Genomic DNA, 22,357 nt, shown 5'->3' with positions numbered 1-22,357 from the left:
GGCACCTGGGGTCCCTCGAATTGGAGTAGGGCTGTCTGGGATTTTCCGAGCATACGGGCCCGCACGATGCGGAGTCCATGTGTGCGGACCCGAAGATTCGCCATAAGCTCTTTTTCGCCGGTGCCTGCGTCGATGCCGTGTACGACACATTTAAGCAGGCCCTCGGGTGTTGATAGATACACGTTCACAGAGTGTGATCGTCCGTGAATGGTGAGGCTTATAATTTGCATGAGGGTGGCCGCGGTGGCCTCGTGAGGGGTGCTCACGATGATGATGTTCGAGCCGTGTCACAGGCGGACGATGAAGTCGTCCCCCTTGCAGGTCGGCGCACCTCCTGTGGCTTGGACGATCGCCTTGGCCACTTGGTGGGTCTGTAGTTTTCGAACGATGAGGCCCAGGGCAAGGCGCATAATGATTCTCATGTCAGTGCGCGGGAGTGGAGGCGCGCGTCGGCGAGGCCTGCTCCTTGCAGCCGCGTCTTCAGAAATAGCTGTTCCGGCTCCGCGCTCTTCGCAGGTAACTTGCGACATGGCTTTCGCGGCGGCGGCTGGCGCCTGGGTTAGAGCTAGCCCTAATGGCGTGGTTTTCGATGGCGGGATTTGCCCGACTGGGGGTCTTGCTCACCAGTGGATTGTTGTTTTTGCAGGCGGCGTTTCCGATGAAGGGAAACGACCGTTTGCCACTGGGATTGTTGATTGTGGAGCTGCTCCGAGAGGACGGGAGACGGCCCGGACACAACTTCCATGGTTTCCGTGGCGGTGGGTTGGTGGCCGATGGTGCCTGGGTTCCCCGCGATCGTAGCGTACCGGGCTGGGTAGTCCGCACAGCTCACCGTAGACACGGTGGCAGCTTCCTGGTCTCCGAGCTCCCGCGCGCCAGCGTTCGGCGTTAGGGCTAACCCTACCGTCGGCGTGGCCGAATCAATAGGGCTCTCGTTGGTCTTAGAACCGCGGCTCACCGAAGTTCGGTTTCGTTGAATGCCCTTGATGCTGACAAATATTCCGCTGATCCCAGTGGTACCAGGAAATTATGGGCGCTTGGAAACTTTCAAATCACGGAGCCGATGCAAAGCACGTCTGCACGCCTCGAGCTTCTTCCTCCTGTCTAGTGTGGCGGCGAGCCATGGAGCCCACTCTGTCAACGTCCCGACAATACCTGGTCCCGCGCCATGCAGGCAAGTCAGCAGCAGTGTGTAGCGTGCCGCAATCGTAGGACAATACAGAATTTATGGAGCCGAAGCTGCCAGCCGCTAAGCGGCGTAAGCAGAATGTCGGCTTGTGGTAAGCGACTACTTGCGCGCTGCAGCCTCCCAGTTTCTGTTTCGTGTGCTCTGACAGACGAAATTTGACGTGCTACAGCTCCACGAGTAAAGGATTTTTCTAGATGCAAAGGTTATGGGTTGTACACAGGCTCATATAAAAAAGTAATGAATTATTTCTTAGCAGGATTCTCGTGCGAGTTTGTCACATTTTCACATAGGTGACGATGGTAAAAGATGCGGGTATAAGCCAGTACCGGGAAAGAAGTTCCAGAAGGAAAACCATTAATGTGGGACCACTGCGAAAAAATATGGATCCCAGCCTACACGAAAACAGGTGGCAAGCTAGGGCCGAATTCGTTGAGAGAACGCTAGCCGAGCTAGACAATGCAGTATACACGGACGCCGCCGTATATCCACAGGGAAGAGAACGCGTGGCCGCGACGGTAGTGGTTAGCAAGGAAGGAAACCCGATCACGTGTGCCACGGCAAAAGTGGCTGGCACAGCGGAGGCCGAGGAGATTGCCGTAGCGCTGGCGGCAGCAGAAGGTTATTGAACAGGCCGATCTCTCAACATACTGACGTTCTCAAAAGAGGTGTGCAGGAACTACAGGAGGGGCAGAATCAGCAAAACTGCCCTCAAAATACTCAGCGGATCTACCTCCGCCGAGAAGGAAAAGCCCAGGCACAAACTAATCTGGATCCCGGGTCACGTAGGCATAGGGGGGAACGAAAGGGTAGACAGCCTAGCTCGAGGCGACGCGTTCCGAGCAGGGTGGTCGAATGCCCCGGAGACCCACCTACAGGCTTGCGAGAGGGGACGCGCAGAGACCCTGAACTTACATAGATGAACTAGAATTAGATATCCGCCACCACACAAAGACCTCACAAAGGAGGAAGCGACCAGCTGGCGCAGACTACAAACAAACTCTTTCCCAAACTTACACGTGCTCAATAAGATGTTTCCGACACAATACAGGGCCACCTGCCCTTGGTGCGGTGCCAGACCTACATTCTACCACATCACCTGGGAGTGCGAACGCAACAAAGCATTCCACAAACACGAACACCCGAGTGCGGGGCAATGGAAGAGTCGGCTCACCAGCAGCGAGCTCTCGGCCCAAAGAGCCCTAGCGCGGCATGAGAGCGATGCAGCACGACCTAGTGGAGCCTTGGAATAGGGGCCCACGCTTGCTGAAGATAAGTCTCAAGTCGCCAGCGCCAAGAAGATAAAGACGACGGAGACCTAGTAACCGCGAAACTCTTAAAAGACTCAATAAAAGTTTACACTCACTCACTCACCCCAGAAGCAAGCCACAGATAAAAAACACAGAGAGATATCATCGAGGCTTACTACGTAACTAGAGCGAAGCAAAAATACATAAGCCCACCGTCACTGTCACCTATTGATAAAGAGTTACATTTTTTATGGTTTCCTTTAACGTACGTAATGTAGTAATGTTGCAGGGATTCTATGAATGTTAAGGTTAATTTCCATAGCAATCATACTGGCACTCCGTCACCGTGATGTTGCCTATAGGGTCCAATGGCGATAAAATTGTCACCTCATGCCGTACAATGTGTGTGTTAGTTAAAGTGTGCGAGGCTCTCCATCGTGTGCGCGTGACACCGTGCTTGTGAATTTAATTGGTAAGAGTATGTTTAAAACTTGATGACACTGATAAGACTACTATCCTTGCTTTTTCTAAGATTTCTGTTAAAGTTATGGCATAAATACTGCTTGGCCGCTCGATATACGTAGTTGGAAGTCCGCGCTCGCTGAGTATATTCGTGTGAGTCGTTATAACGCGATAGCGTTAAGAATCCCGTGTCGCAGAAAATCAGTCATCCGGCGTCAGACGTCACATTTGCAAAATAATTTTTGGGACACGTTCGCCCAGGAATTCCATATGATGCAAAGAATTCATTGAACTAAGTGAATTCCTCAACCTAAAATGCGCAGGAAAATCGTACACTACGATTTGTGCCCAACCTACTGACGTGATAGCTATCGAATGGTAATTTGACTATACGATAAAACGTAATTTTGTTACGTGAAAACTCTGAGACACCATTTCACACACACAAATCGGCCGCGGCGTCAGCCATTTGCGCGCGCCGGCGCGATGGGTGCTTTGGGGGCCACGAAGCGGCGAGCCCCGTTCCTTGCATTAACTCCAGCTGACACTGGCCACCGCCGCATCGCGACCCACGCAAAAGGCCGTGGTTCCACCACAAAGCTCGCCTTCGTGCATAGTGTTCACGGCAAGCGTTTCCTGGTAAACATTACGGTTATATACGCTCTATTTGCCGGGAAGCGTGAGAAGCAGTCGGGTATCTTTGAATGCTATCGCGTTCCACTCTGAAAGGCGAAGCTTAAACGCCCTTCAAATTTTTCGTCCCGTTTTCTTCGCGCTCATCAAAGTTTGCTTCACGTTGAATTATTGAGTTTTTACGTGCCAGAACCACCGTACGATTTTGAAGCACGCTCTGGTGGGAACCCTAAATAATGTTTGACCGCCTTGAGTTCTTTACTGTATGGGTATTTTTTACTTCCACCTCGTCATGGCTGGTAATTGATGCCGCGAACTGGAGCTTAGCAGCGCAACACAAAAGCCACTACGGGGACCAGGAGGACCACTCTAACGTACCAATAACGATCGATGAGCTACCGACTATAAATTTTAGGTCATATATAGCCTTCTCATTAATTCGCGACTAAATACCTGATATAGTCCGTGTCCCCATGGTTGCCACCACTGACGACATCCTTGGGGTCCTTTCATTTAGAAACAGATCCTCTTTAACAGTGCCTAAAGGAATTGTGCAAACCACCGAATTTGTAGCTGGATGGCTTACGCCTTTGTAAGTTAAAGCTCAACCTTTGTTTTATACAGAACTGCTCCATGGCATAGTTGTTTTCTATAAGCATAATTGCCGCAAGCAAAAAAGAAGAGATTTATTACCGTGCAACCCAAGTCATCGTCAATGTCTTTCTTGTGTCTGTATTCTGTTTGAGCACAATATCGGTTTAGCTTCCCAGAAGACTTCAGTACACTGTTTTCTATAGGGTAAGGGAAAGAATCCTACAGATGATTTAAGGTTCTGACTTGGTAAACGAAGAGACTCGGTGTGCGGCGTCAATATTGTTACGTAGGAAGACACCGACGAAAAGCTGTTTACAAGTATATTTACAAGGGAATACGCCACAGTTGGCCAAGAGGCAACAGCCCGCGCTAGCTTCCAATCGTCGTCATCGTCTTCTTACTGCTCGGCTCTTCGTCATTGGAAGTACTATCCAGTAGCACTATCCCCGGCGGCAAAAGCGCCATCGCGGAGCGACTAAAGGCCGGACTCTAAAGCAGTGTAGTAGGTCTTGAGCCTACTGACCTGCACGACATCACTATATGCTAGAGTAGATGACGAGGTTGAGCTCACAGGAGCAATTTCGTACGTCACAGGCGTCACCTCACGTAGCACGCGGTAGGGCCCTGTGTATCGCGAAAGGAGCTTCTCTGAAAGTCCGACGTGACGAGAGGGCGACCACAGGAGCACGAGTGCACCAGGCGAAAACTGTACGTCACGGTGGCGGGCGTTGTACTGACGCTGCTGCGTGGTTTGCGAGTCTGCCAGTCGAGCTCGAACAAGCTGGCGTGCATGGTCGGCGAGGGCGATGGCGTCGCGCACATACTCAGTTGTTGAGGTCGCAGCAGGAGGAAGTACCGTGTCAAGTGGCAAGGTCGGTTCGCGACCGTAGATTAGATAAACTGGAGAAAATCCGGTGGTGTCGTGCCGGGAAGAGTTGTAAGCAAATGTGACGGAAGGAAGGGCAACGTCAAAGTCGTGGTGGTCCTTCGAAACGCACTTGGACAGCATGTCGGTAAGAGTACGGTTTAACCGCTCTGTCAGGCCATTGGTTTAAGGATAGTATGAGGTAGTCAGCATGTGTTGAATAGAGCAGGAGCGCACAATGTCGGCGATAACTTTCGAGAGGAACTTACGACCACGGTCAGTAAGCAGTTGTCGGGCGGCACCATGCACTAGGATAAGCTCACGCAAGAGAAAGTCAGCGACATTAGTGGCGCAACTGGTAGGGAGAGCCCGCGTGATAGCGTATCGGGTGGCGTAATCAGTTGCGAAGGCTACCCATTTGTTCCCAGAGGATGACGTGGGAAAGGGACCGAGGAGGTCTAATCCAACACGAAAGAACGGTTCAACAGGGACGGTGATCGGCTGGAGATGGCCGGAAGGTAGCACCTGATGTGTTTTCCGATGCTGGCAGGGATCACAGGCAGCAACGTAGCGTCGGACGGAGCGAGCGAGACGACGGCAATAGTAGCGGCGACGGACGCGGTCATACATGCGGGTTACCCCAAGATGTCCTGAAGTGGGTGCGTCATGTATCTCAAAGAGCACAGTCTGTCGTAGATGTTTTGGCATGACAAGAAGAAGATCAAGGCCATCAAGGAGGAAGTTCCTTCGGTAAAGAATGCCGCGCTGGAGGACATATTGGCGAACGGATGCGTCGGTAGATGTAGAGCGCATACGCTCGATGAGTACTCGCAGCGATAGGTCTCGGTACTGCTCATCGGCGATGTTAGCGAAGGCAGACACAGAGAAAATGCCGTCGGTGGTACTGCTGTCGGTGTCGTCAGGCTCGTCTACCGGGTAGCGAGACAGGCAGTCAGCGTCCTTGTGTAGTCGGCGAGATTCGTAGGTGACAGAGAACAAGTATTCATGGTGGCGGAAGGCCCAAGCGACCAAGTCTTCCTGTCTGGTCTTTCAATGAGCATAACCAGTAAAGGGCGTGATGGTCTGTGACAACGGAAAAGGGTCGGCCATATAAGTATAGGCGGAACTTCACAACCGCCCAAACCAGGGCCAGGTACTCACGCTCAGTGATGGAATAGTTGCGCTGCCCGGGCGAGAGGAGCCTGCTGGCGTAAGCGATAACACGGTCGTGGCCACGCTGGCGTTGTGCCAGTACTGCGCCGATTCCGTGACCGCTGGCATCAGTACGGATTTCGGTAGGCGCAGAAGGATCGAAATGGGCCATAACGGAAGGCGTTGTGAGAAGGTCGATTAGAAGCGAGAATACAGAGGCCTCGTTATCGCCCAACTGGAAAGGGGCGTCTTTTTTCAAAAGCTCGGCTAGTCGTCGTGTTATGGCCGCGAAATTTTTCACGAAATGGCGGAAGTACGAGCAAAGGCCGATGAAGCTGCGCACATCCTTGACACACTTTGGAACAGGGAAGTGCGTAACAGCATGGATCTTGCCTGGCTCTGGTTGCACTCCGTTCACGTCAACGAGATGTCCAAGGACGGTAGTCTGGCGACGGCCGAATTGACACTTCGATGCGTTGAGTTGCAGGTCGGCTCGCCGAAAAACGTCCAAGACTGCTGAGAGGCGCTCGAGGTGAGTAGCGAATGTTGGGGAGAATACTATAACATACTATAACATCGTCCAAGTAGCACAGGCACGTGGACCATTTGAAACCGTGAAGAAGGGAGTCCATCATGCGTTCAAAAGGGGCAGGAGCGTTACATAGACGGAATGGCATCACTTTGAATTGATAAAGACCGTCGGCTGTTACAAAGGCAGTCTTGTCGCGGTCGAGATCGTCCACGGCAATCCGCCAATGGCTGGAGCGAAGGTCAATAGAGGCGAAATAGCGAGCACCCTGGAGGCAGTCAAGGGCGCCATCAGTCCGAGGTAGGGGATACACGTCCTTTTTGGTAACCCGGTTATGGTGCCGATAATCCACGCAAAAGCGCCATGAGCCATCCTTATTTTTTACCACCGTGACAGGTGACGCCCATGGACCACATCATGGTTCAATAATGTTCTTGGCAAGCATTTTGAGAACTTCGGTGTGAATAACTTGACGCTCAGCCGGTGATACTCGATACGGGCGGCGATGAATGGGAGGGGCATCGCCGGTATTAATGCGATATTTAACAGCTGTTGTTTGGGCCAAAGGACGATCGTTAAAGTCGAAAATATCTTGTAGGAAATCAGAACATGGTAGAGCGCGCGAGCGTGCTCGGACGGCATGTCGGGTGCAATCATTTTCTGTAAGTTGACGATGGTACAAGTTGCCGACTGCGATGGTAGAGGAGGATCGGCTGAATTGTTGTCTACTGAAATTGATGCTACAGAGTGATCCTCGAATGAGCAAAGTTGGGCCAGAGACATCCAGCGTGGCAGCACTTGTGTCGTCAAGCCAAAATTGACCACTGGCAGGCAGACGCAATTCGCCGTAATAGAGAAACCTGTATGAGGTACTGTGATCCCGTGTGTAAGGAGGATGTCTTGCATAGGAGCCGCGATGTAGTGACCATCGGGAACTGGTGGGGAAGACACTAGGTCAACGTAGGTCAGTGCCGAAGGTGGCAAGCGAATGAAGTCGACGGAACTGAGGCGAGTAGGATGTTGTTCAGCGGGATCCAGAATAGGCAGGTCCAGGCGGAGAGTACTGGTGGAGCAATGGATGAGAGCGGAATGTGCGGAGAGGAAGTCTAAGCCGAGGATGATGTCGTAGGGACACTGAGCGATGACTGTGAATAGCACGGTAGTTGAGCGATCGGCGAAGGTGATGCGGGTGGCACACATACCAATTACAGGGGCTGTTCCGCCATCGGTGACATGGAGAACAGGCGTTGTGGCGGGGGTGATTATTTCCCTCAGCCGGTTACGAAGGTCAGCGCTCAATAATGACAAATGCGGCCCAGTGTCTATGAGAGGAGACACAGGAACACCGTCAACTCACGCGTCAAGAAGGTTGAGATGAGTGGACAACGTCAGGAGAGGATTTGGCGACGTAGGGAGCAATGCAGCGTCACCTTGAGGCGCTGCATCGTCTAGTTTTCCGGCTGGGATCGGCGTCCGAAGGGAGTCGGCGAATAGGAGCGACGGGGTTGGGGGAGTGAGATTGTTGTCGTTGGGGCGAATGCGAAGGAGAATAGGGGCAGTTCGGCGCAAAAGAATCGGTGGCGGCATTATCTGAGCGGGCAGCATAGGGACGAGAAAGGCCACCTGGGGGGCGAGAGTAGGCAGTATATGTAGACTGCTTCGGGGAACTCCAGCGACTGCGACAGTGCCGAGAAATGTGCCCAATTCGATGGCAGTGAAAACAAATTGGCTTGTCGTCAGCAGTGCGCCATTCATAGGGGTTGCGGATACGTGGTCGGTAAAAAGGTGCGGGACGGGGCGGAATCGAAGAAGCTGGGTGGGTATCAGGGCGATGGGCCGAGCAGATGGTGTGAATATCCATGTTGGCGAACTCCTGGCGGACAACTGCCTGCATCAGGGAAACAGTTACTGCAGGTGCATTGGAGGGACTGGAGTCGAAGGCAGCCGGATAGGTGGCCTCGATCTCACGCCGGGCAATCCTGGTAACATTGCCAATGTTGTTGGGACGAGGAGCGTCGGCACAGGAAGATGTCGCTGGGGTGTTGGGCAGATGGGCAAACTGTTGGTCGATACGTCGGCTTTTAGCGAATTCCAGGCAGCGGCACTCTTTTATAACTGCATCCACCGTCGCCACGTTGTTAAATACGAGCAAGTTGAAGGTGTCATCGGCAATGCCTTTGAGGATGTGGGGACCTTGTCGGACTCAGTCATGTGTGCGTCAACTTTGCGGCACAGAGCCAAGACGTCCTGAATGTACGTGACGTAGGGCTCCGTTGACGTCTGCACACGACAGGAAAGCCCCTTCTGCGCGGCAAGTTGGTGACCGTAGGGTTGCCGAACAAATCTTGGAGCTTTTGCTTAAGCGAATCCCAACTGGTGAGCTCATCTTCGTGTGTCCGATACCAAACTCGAGGTGTGCCACCGCAGTAAAAGGCTACGTTGGCGAGAATGATAGTAGGGTCTATCCGGCTATTGCGGCTGACGTGTTCGTACAGGCTGATCCAGTCCTCGACGTCTTACCTAACTTTTGCCGATAATACGCCAGGATCATGGGGAGCGGGGAGAGTGATGTAGGTCTTCGAAGTGGCAGCAGGTGTCGGAGCCGGCGGGGTCGAGTTGTCGTCGCCAGGAGCCATGATGGAAGGCTCGACGTACCGTCCAGTCCCGCCAGATATGTTACGTAGGAAGACACCGACGAAAAGCTATTTACAAGTATATTTACAAGGCAATACGCCGCAGTTGGCCAAGAGGCAACAGCCCGCGCTAGCTTCCCATCGTCGTCATCGTCTTCTTACTGCTCGGCTCTTCGTCATTGGAAGTACTATCCCGCAGCAATATCTTGAGTTGCCCTTTCAGGCATTCAGTGCTCCTTCTCATTGTGGAGTTCTCTCCTTTATCCATAGGAATTCTGTTATTTTAAAAATTATTCTGACAGTTTTCTAGCTGTAGTTGCAATAAACTCCTTTTTTATTTCGTTGGCTTCTTTAGTGAAGAAGCTATTTTTTTTTAAACAGGTTGCTTTTTGCCATCACAACGTTTGTTGGTTCCTCGATGTTCCAAGTTTTGTTGTTCAAAGAGCTGGTTCGTGAAAGTGGTCGTCTACCAGGAAGCTTGCGGTTCAACTTCGATAATCTTAGGAATGTCTCTATTAAGAAGGGTATCTTAAGGTGAATGGTTTTCAACGTGCTTAGCGTTATGCTTCCAACAAGAGACACATGCAGCAGATTCTCGGCTGTACGGTGGGAATCTTTGACAACATCGTGTTGTTGAACAGTGGCAAATGCACAAGTCAAACATGCCGTTGTCAGAAAAACCATCAAAAAAGCAGGTTTCGACACTAAATTCAAGACGAGGGAGCAAGCTTTCCAGCAGTGCAGCGTCGTCAGTTTGCACGCTTCACTTTTACAAGTGCAAAACCCCCAAGAAGGAGAACACGATAACAACGTTTATGACTCAGGTGTGCACGATTCACGAGAGAGGCCTAACGTGTCTGATCAGGTCATTGATAAGTAGAGCATTCCACTACTCATTCAGTCGAGCGCGTGATCTGTGCCTCGGCGTCGTTATATTAATTTGTTTATGTTGTTTCTTTTTGTGATTGAACAATCAAGCTTTTCAGCTTCTAGCGCTCTCTCTGTTCCTATAAACATGCATGTGTGTATTAACTATATGCTTTTTCATATATGCACTCGTGTTTGCCCAGTTGTGTAGCGTATTTTGAGCTTTGTGTGCCAGAAGTTCAAATGATGTCTCTATTTACTGCACAATGTTCAGCGTAAGTACAAACCGTGTAATGCGACGAAAATTTTGCCAGTTCTTTTGCAGTAGTGGGCAACATAACGCCCATGTCGCTAGTCGATCACAGAGCTGTGATCATCAGCCGTGAAGGCCTAGAGGCTTTGGCATTACACTGCTCAGACCAATCGCGTGGGCTCGAATCCCGCCCCGTCAGCTGCACTTCAATTCGGCGAAATGCAGAAACGCCTGCTTACCGTACTTTCGGCAAACGTAGCGAAACACATTTGGTCAAACTTATACTGGAGTCATCGATTACGGTGTCCCTCATAATTATATCGTGGTTCAGCGCGTAAAGCATCAAAATTTACCTAATTAATAAACAGTTGCATTTGTGTGTCATTCCACGATTTATACGATCACTGTTCCTAATTTGGGTCTTTCAGCGAAGGATGCCGTGAACGTTTAGGAGGGCTGTTTTGAGGTTCATTAACGTTGAAAAAGTGTGGCAGGTATCCACAATTACGGATTTGCAATAAAGGTTTGTGGGGCTAACGCCTTAGTGAATATTATTGGGATCAGTATCCAGCACATTTAGCAAGTGCTTACAGTTGGTTATATTCTATAACTACAACAAATGACACTCTGGACAGTGGACTGACGGACCTGTAATATTGCAGATGGGTTCCACTGCAACCACAAGCGGACCCGACATATCAGTATCTGGGCAACTTTATCAGTAAGTCTTTGGACAGCTATTACAGCGAAGCTGTTTATGCGGACCCTGTGCCGTCGTTGTCAGATTTCGCTAAAAAGGAGCCACGTAATCTAGCGGGAGGGAAAAATAAGAGATAAACAGGAGAAAAGAGATTGGAGTGACCACTTTCCCACTGTGAGAAAAATATCTCATACGCGAGTGTTCTTATAACGTTGTCCCACGGTGCATTTTTGGTGATCTAGCCAGATCGGCATTGAACTTATCGGCGATTGATTGCACCCTGCCGCGAAAGAAACAAACGTTATGCTGGCCGTTTGCGGCTAACGAACAGTGCCCAGCGATTGAAACGCGATTTACAAGGAGCGCGTGGCTGCGGGCACTTCTGGCACCAGCATGAAGTGCCGGCAGCCACGTCAGTCGTCAAACCAATCTAACCAATCCTCGAAACGATTGCAGCGCCCGCATCCCCGGTGGTGGGCCTTGCGCATAACATACGATTCTTTGGATTAGTGGATACGCACATTTCAACCCAGCTGCAACTATGGGAAGACCACAAGTAGTGTGCCGAGGAAGAAGCCGGCCACCGCATAAGCGAAATTGAGGCAAAATAATCTTGAAACAAAAGATTTACAACATAAACTACTTGCCGAGTTTGACTTGCATGGCGTAACACTCGGTGTAACTTACAAAGCCTCTCTGTTTGACCATCTGCACAGGCTGAAAGGGGCGGTGTTTTTTTTTCTTGAACACTAGCAGACGGGATTCTTGTTAAAGCAGTTGTCACTCCTAACAGGTCCGTATACTTGGCAACCATGCAACTAAGGAAATGCTCTTATCTGGCGAGGACCAGTGGTGAGCTACAATAAAGTTGTCTTAATTACTGGCCATAATCCTCTATTAAATGTCACCTAGTAATTATATTCCAGTCCAGTAGCAACTACGTCATTATATTTGCCAGTAGTAGAGGTAAAATTCTAGGTTGTCTAGAAAGATTTTTAGCCCATCCGTAACTTTTAGGTGCATATACGCAAACTTGCGCACAAATATTTGCGTGTACCAGGCTGCTTATTATTTTTACGCAATTCCAACAGATCGGCTGCAGTTTTTGTCAAGCTATATTCTGCATATTAGTAATGGCAACAAAAAGAACATCAAATGTCTTGGTCAGATGGCTCAAGGGGGACATTCACGCACACTACGTTGTTTTGGGGTCGTATTGAATGCTCCCACAAACAATGTATCGACAACCTCTCGAGTGTGAGAGAGGCAACACAGGGACAAGCATTTTCGTCCCAGTGTTGCCTCTTGCGCTATGTGCGCTTTTTATTAGTGAACCACGTTGCTTAATAACATTCTGTTTGATGACATAGTGCTCTGGTGCCTCGACAAAAATGTGAAAACCCGCAGCACTGAAACAGGATGTATGTCAGAAGACGTGCGAAGATGCAAGTGTTTGCCATATTTATGATTTCCAACCAGAACCAGACGGAACCTGCTGTGTGAATATGAACAATTTTTTGCCGAACGTAATGGCTACTAAGCGGAAAGACCAAAGGAAAAGAACATTTGTTCAAAGCGCAGTCCACCTCTTGAAAAAGGAACTTTATTGTTCTATATTACAATACGTCACGGTTACTTTATGCTGCCAAGTCGCGTAAATTCTTTCAAATTTATTGATTTATTATACCCTCAGGGCAAGAGGCAATCAAGACGGGTGTGGTTAAATCAGTAGAAAGTGATAACAAAGGAATAAGAAAGTTAGGTGTAGTCAATGGAGCTCAATATACAATGTTAGCTAAAAATATACACGGGCCCCTAATTCACAAATTATTAATGAAAAGGAAAATTTAAACTGGTTTGCCTTATAATTTGCTCTCTTGACAATATCAACTAAAGAATTCTTGAAGTGATCATGATTTCCTATGGCAGCAATGTCTGCTGGAAGGTGATTCCACTCTGTGGATGTGCGTGGTAGGAATGACAAAAGGTATTTTTATGCGTCATGGAATACCAATTTTGTGACAGTGACCTAGCCGACATTTTACGCAACGAAGAGATTAAAATAAGTTAGCCACAAAGGAAAGCGGAGGGAAATGTGGTGGAAAATATAAAGAGTCATTTTGCGGTGGTGTGCTAGCCATGGAAGGTCAAGATTAGATTGTATGTTACTTACACAGGCAGTTGTTATATCTGAAGCAGCAGAAGCTCGATGTTAGCGAGTTGGTGAAGCGTACTTGAAAAAAAAAAACAGCGCTACAAAGACTCAGCACTAAAATAAGGACATGCGCCTGTCCATCGTATATGTTCTTTTAGTTCGCGCCTTTGCACCGCTGTTTCTTCTCCAATCAGTTGTTATAGTTAGATAGGATGAAGCCGTTAGACATGTTCTGAACCATTTAAAAAGAGTATTTGGTAGTTACCAGGGTCACTGTCTGCGGCAGACTACTCTACATTTGAGCGATATAATGTTATATAAAGCAAACGTTCAAGTGGTCAAGGCCCTCGTGAAAAGGTCCACTGTATGTATCTCAGTACTTTTTTGTTTTTTATCTCTTGTATTTACGAAATACTGTGCTGATTGAAAAGCAGGAAAGTGACGAGGGGAACAAGTAACCAATTACGGACGCGATAAATAGAAAGAAAAAATTTACTTATCAAAGGATGTACAATGGGTGATCACTACAAAAGAAGACATCCAGCGGAATCGGTAGAAATACAAAGAAAGCCAATGTCTAGCACAGGAACACCATATATGTGTGTGTATATCTATCTATCTCTCTCTCTCTCTCTATATATATATATATATGTATATATATATATATATATATATATATATATATAGATATATATAGATATATATATAGACGAGAAGAAAGAGGGTTAACAAAAGGGCCAGATTTTTAGTAGTCATACCATAAGAAGCCAACAATAACTGACACCAAGGCCAACATAGGGTAAAATACTTGCACATAGGGTGGGGCGACGAAGAGCGACGGGGCAGGGACAAACGGGACCGACGATCGTACGGCGACAGCGAGCGGTTCGAGCGTGTGAGGGACGCGGAAGGGCCGCGATCATGGTATGTCGGGACATTTGGAGCATGAAATGACTGGCGCTGGTTGTCATTGTGGCGGTAGGAGCACGTGGAGCGTTAAAATGAGGGCTGACTATAACGGCTACAGAGATGATGATGATGATGATGAAAAACTTTATTTATCCCTCTTTAAAGGGAAGGGGGCAATGGAATAGAGGGCGGGGGAGGAACTACATTAAGTAGGCCTCCTTTATCCTCTCAGCCCACTCCAGGATGGCCTCCTGAAGATCGGGCGTGGAGCTGCGCAAGGCAGCCTCCCACTGCTCCTCACTGGATATTAATTGGTTGAGGAAAGGGGGAAGGGGGTGCTTAGGGCACCCCCACATGATGTGGTTTAAGTCTGCTTTGGTAGAGACACAGAATTTACAAGAGGGAGAAAGGTAAATGGCGGGATGAATGCGGTGGAGGAGGTAAGGGGACGGAAAGGTGCGAGTCTGCAGCTGTCGCCACAGAACTTCACACCTACGCGGAGATTTGCCCATGAGTGGCGGAAAGGTTAAGCGGTCTAATCGGTAGTGTGCGCAGATGTCGTGGTAAGTAATAAGTCGATCCCGCGCTGTAAATGGCGCATCCTCCGTGGCGAGGTCCGACACATCTGATGCCTGAGCCCGGACAGTAAATCTTCGGGCACTGGCATGAGCCGCCTCGTTTCCGGCAAGGCCCGCATGCGCGGGAGTCCAGATTAATGCCACAGTTTGATAGAAAGGATGGGCCAAGAGGAGAGAAAGGGCTGGCTTAGAGACCCTACCCGCTCCGAAGTTATGTATGGCTGCTTTGGAGTCGCTAACGATAACTGATGAATTTGGAATTGTGAGGGCCAGGTCTATGGCCGCTTCCTCCGCCTCCTCCGAGGAAGAGCCAGGAATGGAGGCGGCCGCAGCGACCTGGCCGTGAGAGTTAATGACTGATATTGCGTAATGATTTCTGTTCCCATATTCGGCGGCATCAACATAGAGCACGTCTTTAGAGGTGGAGAATTGTTTTTGGAGAGCCTTTGCTCGCTGCCTCCTGCGCTGTTTATGATGCACAGGGTGCATGTTTTTAGGAAGTGGGCGTATGCAGAGGTTTTCGTGTATGTGATGTGGAATGGTGTATTTAGTCTTGATGATAGGTGCTGGAGTGATAGAAAGAGTTTGCAGAATGTGTCGACCTGTTGCGGTGTTAGAAAGTCTGCTATATTGGGATGTGAGGTGGGCTTCTGTGAGTTCAGTAAGTGTGTTGAAAGTTCCAGTGCGCATTAGCCTATCAGTGGAGGTACGTATGGGGACTCCTAGAGCGAATTTATATATTTTGCGTGAAAGAGTGTCGATCTTATCTGATTCTGATTTAAGGAAATGGAGGATTTAAGGAAATCGAGAGAGAAATGTTCCCCACGCTGCTACAAAGGAAGCATATGGGCTTGTCGTCTGGTGTTCGCCATTGGGAGGATCTGAATAGCGTCGAAACATCGGTGGAGGGCGATGAAGAGGGGCAGTGCTAACCGGAGGGCGTGTTATGGAGCACAAGGGTTGAATCCCTGCGTTGGCCAGTTCTTTGGGGACGACTGCCTGGATGGGGGAGATCGTCACTTGCGTATCCTCAGAAGGGCGCGCGAAAGGAGATGGCGACGCAGCCTCGATTTCGCGCCGCACAATTCGGACAATGCTTTCGGTGTAGACAAGTGATGAGCCTAATGAGCGTCTTCGCACGACGACGTAGCGGCGGTGTTGGGAAGCCGTACGAACTGTCCGATGATGCGGCAGATTTTTGCGCCTTCGGAACGTGTGCACTGACGGATGATTTTGTCTATCGTCGAGCAGTCTTTAAAAACGAGCAGGTTAAACGCATCATCGGCGATGCCTTTCAGAATGTGTCTCAATTTATCAGGCTCGGGCATACTGACATCGACCTGACGGCAAAGAGCTAGGACATCAAGGATGTACGCAACGTACGACTCGGTAGCTGTCTTAGACCGACAGGGTAGGTCTTTCGCAGTGGCGCATTTGCTACCAGCGAGCTTGCTGAAGAGGTCGCGAAGTTTTTGTTTACTTACGTCCAAGCTGGTCAACTCTTCTTTGTGTGTGTCATACCAGGAGCGTGATCATCCCTGGAAGTAGAAGAGAATATTTGAGAGCATCACTGTCGGGTCCCATCGGTTGTGTGCAGCGACGCGTCCGTATGTGCCAAGCCATTCTTCGATGTCGACTTTGTCGGTGTCGTTACCAGAGAAGGTACAGGGGTCGCGGATGGGTCAAGACGACTGACGGTTGTGGTGTCGCGGATGCTAAGGGCCCGCGTGCGCCAGGTGCTGACACCGTGCTAAACCCAGCGGCCTGATCGTCTGTCAGCATCGTAGGACGGCCGAGGACAAGCCGCTGTGGAGTTCCGTCTTGTGTAAAACCCAGTACCTCCACCAAAAATTAAACGGGCAGAGATATATACACAAATGGCACCGTGTTTACTCAGCAGCAGATGTGGCCGGTACAATCAGTATTGCCGAACGTTAGGTAAGCCCCACTACGTCGTCTCTGTCGTCTTGTTGGTGATCGTCGTCTTTTTCGCTCTCATGGCACCGTGACAATATATGTGTATATATATATATATATATATAGTCATATCATAAGAAGCCAACAAACACTGACACCAAGAACAACATAGGGGAAATTACTTGTGCTTAATAAATGAAATAAAGAAACGATAAAGTAATGGAAATTAAAGTGGATGAAAAAACAACTTGCCGCAGGTGGGAACCAAACCCACAACCTTCGCATTTCGCGTGCGATGCTCTACCAATTGAGCTACCGCGGCGTCGTTTTCCCATCCACTTTCTTGGGTATTTATGTGTCCTAGTAGAACCCTGGGAGTGTTAGCCAGCGCCACCACTCATAGACCTTGGCGTCGGACGTGGAACGTCTTTTTTGCCGCAGGCGTCACGAGAACGTGATCTTTTAGGGTGAAGGCAACTGGTCAATAAACCCACATAAGCTACCTGAAGGCATCAATGTTGCCGGATTCGAGACCCTCGTTATGTAATGAACGAGAAGAAAGGAAATTAACCGAGGGGCCCGATTTTTATTAGTCATATCATAAGAAGCCAACAAACACTGACACCAAGGACAACGCAGGGGAAATTACTTGTGCCTAATAAATGAGATAAATCAACGATAAAGTAATGGAAATTAAAGTGGATGAAAAAACAACTTGCCGCAGGTGGGAAGCGAACCCACAACCTTCGCATTTCGCGTGCGATGCTCTACCAATTGAGCTACCACGGCGTCGTTTTCCGCGAAATGCGAAGGCTGTGGGTTCGGTTCCCACCTGCGGCAAGTTGTTTTTTCATCCACTTTAATTTCCGTTACTTTATCGTTTCTTTATACACGGGTGTTTTTACATTACATCCCCACCTAAATGGGGCCTCCGCGGCAGGGATTGGGTCCGGTGCCCTCGAGATCATGGGCGCAACGCCACTATGCCACTACGGCGGGCGACAGACGTTTTGTAGGTGCCTGGGGTTGTGCCTTAGGCCTGCCTCGCGCGCTGAGCCTTCACAGTATGCCACACCTATGTACAATTGAAGCGCCATTGCGGCCATCAATATTAATTATGCCCATATATGCATAGATGCATCAATCGAAATAAAACATAGTGCAGCGACGCCGCTCGCCCTCCTTCACAGAGTGGAAGGGCTAATGAATTTTTTTTGTCTTGCTCTACAATTTTTTCATAGGCACTTTTCATCTGCTATAATGTTTGACAAGTTCATTAATTCATAAAGACTGAATATCCGATTAGCGGGAGCGCAAAAAATAATCTGAGTATCTCCAAGTGACGGCAAACAACATGCGTTGCTTCTCTCCAGCTACGTGGCACATATATATATTTAAGTCTCGGTGCAAGATAGTTTGGACAACCTGTATAACCCTGCGTCAGAATGTCACAGTAAGGCACCCAAACGAAATAGTTCATTCTATCGCTTTCAGTGCTTCGGCGTTCAAGCGAAAGGGCAGTTTTGTTCTTTCAGAGAGAAAATACAGTAACAAGTGGTTGGCTAGAAATTACCAGCCTCGTGATAACTTTTGGGGATTACTGTTGCGATTAGTGCTTGGCAATAAATGGGAGCTTTTTCATCTTTCCATTGATTTTCTCATGCGCAGTGCTGCCGGAAGTCTACCTTCACGACCCTTTCTTTAGACTGACGGCGAGCCCGTAAGTCCTACATGTATTCTTGTCTTCCAATTTCTGCACCGAGTGCGCTGTGGAGGGAATTCTCGCATTGCGCTACTAATTAAAGCGAATGAATTAGACATCTGTACTAACTGGCAAATTCCAAGGCGCTCTTCGTTACGTTGTCAGGGCCATGTTTGATCAAGTGATGATGCCTATTCGAACGTTGCAGGTCTTACCACAGTGGGAATGGCTATGCGCTATGAGAGGCACAGACCGAACCGAGTCTCGTGCTTTTCTTGTATCCATGCACATGCGGCACACAAGTCCAGGAATTCAGGACATTGAATACTGCGGCGAAGCTGACCCTGGGGCGATGCGGTCGGCGTAACTCTATGGGAAGCATTTCTTTAAAAAATCGCCTGCTGATCAGTGCCTCGTTTTTCGTGATTTTCACCTTAGGATCTTAATCCCGACAGTGGTCTCACGCTATATGTCCAGTGTAGCTTGATTTCTCTGGCTCAATTTTTTTTTTCTTGGGGCACTTTCGTTGGCGCAATGGCTTTATTGAGTGATATCCAAGCATTGAATGCCGCTGCACGTGCCACGTTTTCTCAGATTTCGGCGCATGGTAAGATGCTTTTTTTGTATTAATCAAAATTAGGTATTAAATATTTAAAAATAGTTACTATTAAGAAAATGTTTGACACATTAAGACATCTCCAAATAAAGCGCTCTGTACACGTGTTTATTGATAGCGCAATGTGCGGACAATGCCGAGCTCTGAATATTGTTACGGGGATGTTGGAAGTATAGAAAGAGTGTATTTGCAGTGTATTTGCAATATTTATGTGTGTGTGTGTGTGTGTGTGTGTGTGTGTGTGTGTGTGTGTGTGTGTGTGTGTGTGTGTGTGTGTGTGTGTGTGTGTGTGTGTGTGTGTGTGTGTGTGTGTGTGTGTGTGTGTGTGTGTGTGTGTGTGTGTGTGTGTGTGTGTGTGTGTGTGTGTGTGTGTGTGTGTGTGTGTGTGTGTGTGTGTGTGTGTGTGTGTGTGTGTGTGTGTGTGTGTGTGTGTGTGTGTGTGAGTCCCATGAGGCTGAGTAGCAAAGATAGCTGACCACCAATAACACGCAGCAGCCAGCGTCTAGCGATCTTCTGCCTCTCTCTTCTTTAATCCTTCCGTAAAAGGACCCCCGAGTGGTGGAACACCGTCTCGGCACATGGTAGGCGAAGAATTGTGAGCGAAGTATGACTTCAGCCGTGAAACGCGCACGACATCAGCAAGCGTTGGACTTGAGGATGCATCCAACTGTAGCAGCAAAATCTCACTTTACGTTGTTATCTTGACGTTGGACTTCATACGGCCCTGTGTAGCGAGAGAGAAGCTTTTGGGAAGGCCAACCTGACGACATGGTGACCAGAGGAGCACCCAAGCACCCGGCGCGAACTTAACACCACGATGCCACCGGTCATAGCGCTCGTTTTGTATATGCTGCGAGGATAATAAACGAGATCAGGATAGCTGACATGCCATGTGAACGCGATCGATGACTTCACGAGCGCACTCCGTTGCAACACATAGTACAGAAGCGAGGATGTTGTCAAACGACAATATGGGGTCACGATCATACAAAAGATAAAAGGGAGAATATCCTGTGGTGTGACGTCAGAACAACTTATACGCGAATGACACGTAGGTGAGCATGGCGTCCCAGTCGCGGTGATCATTGGAGACGTACATCAACAGCATCTCTGTGATTGTTCAGTTCAGCTGTTCCGTAAGACCATTTGTTTTTGGGTGGTAGGCGTCGAACAGCTTGCGCTCAGTGGCACAAGAGTGGAGGAGATCATTGGCAACTCGATGCAAGAACGAGCTGTCGCGGTCTGTAACTGATGAGGGGCACCGTGGTGGAGAATGACGTCGTGGAGGATAAAATCGGCGATGTCTGCTGCTCAACTTGTCGGCAACGCATTTGCTATCGCGTAGCGTGTCGCGTTATCAGTAGCGACGGCGATCCACTTACTCCCTCTAGTCGTCGTAGGAAAAGGGCCAAGTAGGTCAAGGCCTACGCGAAGGAACGGTTCAGAGGGAACTTCAATTGGATGGAGTCGCCCGACAGATGGCAAGGGAGGTTTCTTCCGGCACTTAAACAATTCGCAAGTTGCGACATAGCGACGCACGGAGCGGTAGAGACCCGGCCAGAAGAAACGGCGACGTACGCGGTTGTATTTACCCGAAATTCTAAGGTGTCCCGCGGTCGGTGCATCCTGAAGTTTTCGAGAGCGACAGATCCCAGACGACGAGGAAGGACAAGGAGCAACTCAGAGCCGTCAAGGTTGATAATGCGGCTGTAGAAGATGCCGTCATGCAGCACGAATATGCGGCACATGCCGTAAATGCTACCAAATTGCACTGAGTGCGCATGTCGCTCATGTCAGTAAAATCCATCACGCAGGTCATTGGATCATGCGCAGCAGCATCAGGAGCGTCCAGGGGGGACGATAGAGTCAGTCTGCTTCCTTGTGGAGGCCTTTAGTCTTGTAATTGGCAAATCATGAATATACCTGGAGCTGCATATCCCAGGGTCTAAGCCGTCCTGTCGCGTCCTGGAGGACACACAGACAGCAGAATGTGTGGTGGTCCTTAACGACGGAAAACGTGTGGTTATACAAATATGGCCGGAACTTGGCGACAGCCCAAACTAAAGCGAAACATTCCCGCTCGGTGATGGAGTAATTTCTCTGGGCAGGTGACAGCAGACGGCTGGCATAAGCAATCACGCACTCGGTACCATTATGTTGTTGGAAGAGAAAAGCGCCGATGCCATGGCCGCTTGCGTCAGTTCGGACTGCGGTCGATGGAGATGGATCAAAGTGGGCAAGTCTGGGTGGCGTGGACAGAAACCCGATGAGAATGGCGAACGCGTGAGCCTGACCTGGGCTCCATGAGAATGCCGTGTTCTTCGTTAGAAGATATGTCAAAGGCCGTGAAACGACGGCGAAGTTTTTGAAGAAACAGTGAACATAAGAACATACGTCGACATCAGAAGTAGAATGTGGCACAATGAAACTGCATACGGCGCGAACCTTTTGCGAATCTAGTTAGACACCGGATGCGTCAACGAGGTGTCCCAGCAGGGTAATCTGACTGCGCCCGAATTGAGAATTCGTGGAGTTCAGTTCGAGGCCGGCTTTTCAGAAGAGCGCAATGATGGCTGCGAGTCAGGTGAGGTGCCAGCCCAGCGTGGTAGAAAAAACAATAACGTCGTCAAGGTAACAGAGACAGGTGGTCCATTTGTAGCCTCGCAGAAGAGTGTCCATCATACGTACAAATGTTGCAGGAGCGTTGCATAGGCCGCATAGCATGATCTTGAACTGATATAAGCCATCCGGCGTGATAAAGACCGTCTGCTCGCAGTCCATTTGCCAGTAGAACATTTACCAGTAGACATACAACCTGCTAGTAGCCGCATGAAAGATCGATGAAGGAGAAGTATTTATCTCCACGCAAGAAGTCCAACGCGTCATCGATCCGTGGTTGTTGGTAGACGTCTTTATTTCACGCAAGAACACCTGGTACTATCTTCTTTTTACTAGGACTACAGGCAAAGCCCAGGGCTGGCTGATTGAATTGAATTGAATTTTTATTCTCCTTGAACAAATACACAAGCTTCGATGACATCATTGCTGAGCATTTTCTCCACTTCTGATAGGATGAATCTGCGTTCAGCATGCGATACACAATAGGTACGCCGATGCATAGGATTCGTGTGCCCAGTGTTAGTACGGTGGTAAACAACAGATGTTTGTCCTAAAGTCCTGTCACCAAGATCAAAGATGTCACGGTACGATTCGAGACGAAGACGTATGTCCGTGGCCTGTGCAGAGGTGAGGTCAGGTGCAATCATCTTCGCGAAGTCATCCGATAGGGAACCAGAGCTGTGACCTGCAATTGGCGCTAAGAAACCACTCTTGGCATTCAGACTTTCAATGCCAAA

At 49.2% G+C, this 22,357-nt stretch overlaps 1 protein-coding gene across 11 annotated transcripts in view; it reads left to right on the top strand.

The window, feature by feature from the left end:
* Positions 1-22,357, top strand: part of LOC135897954 (neprilysin-1-like) — a 752,274-nt gene that overhangs the window by 588,731 nt on the left and 141,186 nt on the right. For 6 of the 11 annotated variants that reach the window (XR_010563211.1, XM_065426667.1, XM_065426670.1 and 3 more), the window contains 2 exons: positions 11,087-11,145; positions 18,352-18,403. The exons of 1 other annotated variant lie outside the window; for it this stretch is intronic. Coding sequence is in view for 7 of the 10 variants with exons in the window: in XM_065426667.1 (XP_065282739.1) it covers positions 11,087-11,145; positions 18,352-18,403 (111 nt within the window). In the remaining 3 variants the exon portion in view is untranslated. The remainder of the gene's footprint in view (positions 1-11,086; positions 11,146-18,351; positions 18,404-22,357) is intronic. 4 more of the 11 variants (XR_010563210.1, XM_065426673.1, XR_010563209.1 and 1 more) reach the window with 2 other exon arrangements.

Source organism: Dermacentor albipictus, chromosome 2, assembly GCF_038994185.2.
Source record: "Dermacentor albipictus isolate Rhodes 1998 colony chromosome 2, USDA_Dalb.pri_finalv2, whole genome shotgun sequence".
Taxonomy (NCBI): Eukaryota; Metazoa; Arthropoda; class Arachnida; order Ixodida; family Ixodidae; genus Dermacentor; species Dermacentor albipictus.
The sequence above is the reverse complement of the archived record's forward strand: the minus strand, read 5'-3'. Positions and strand labels throughout refer to the sequence as shown.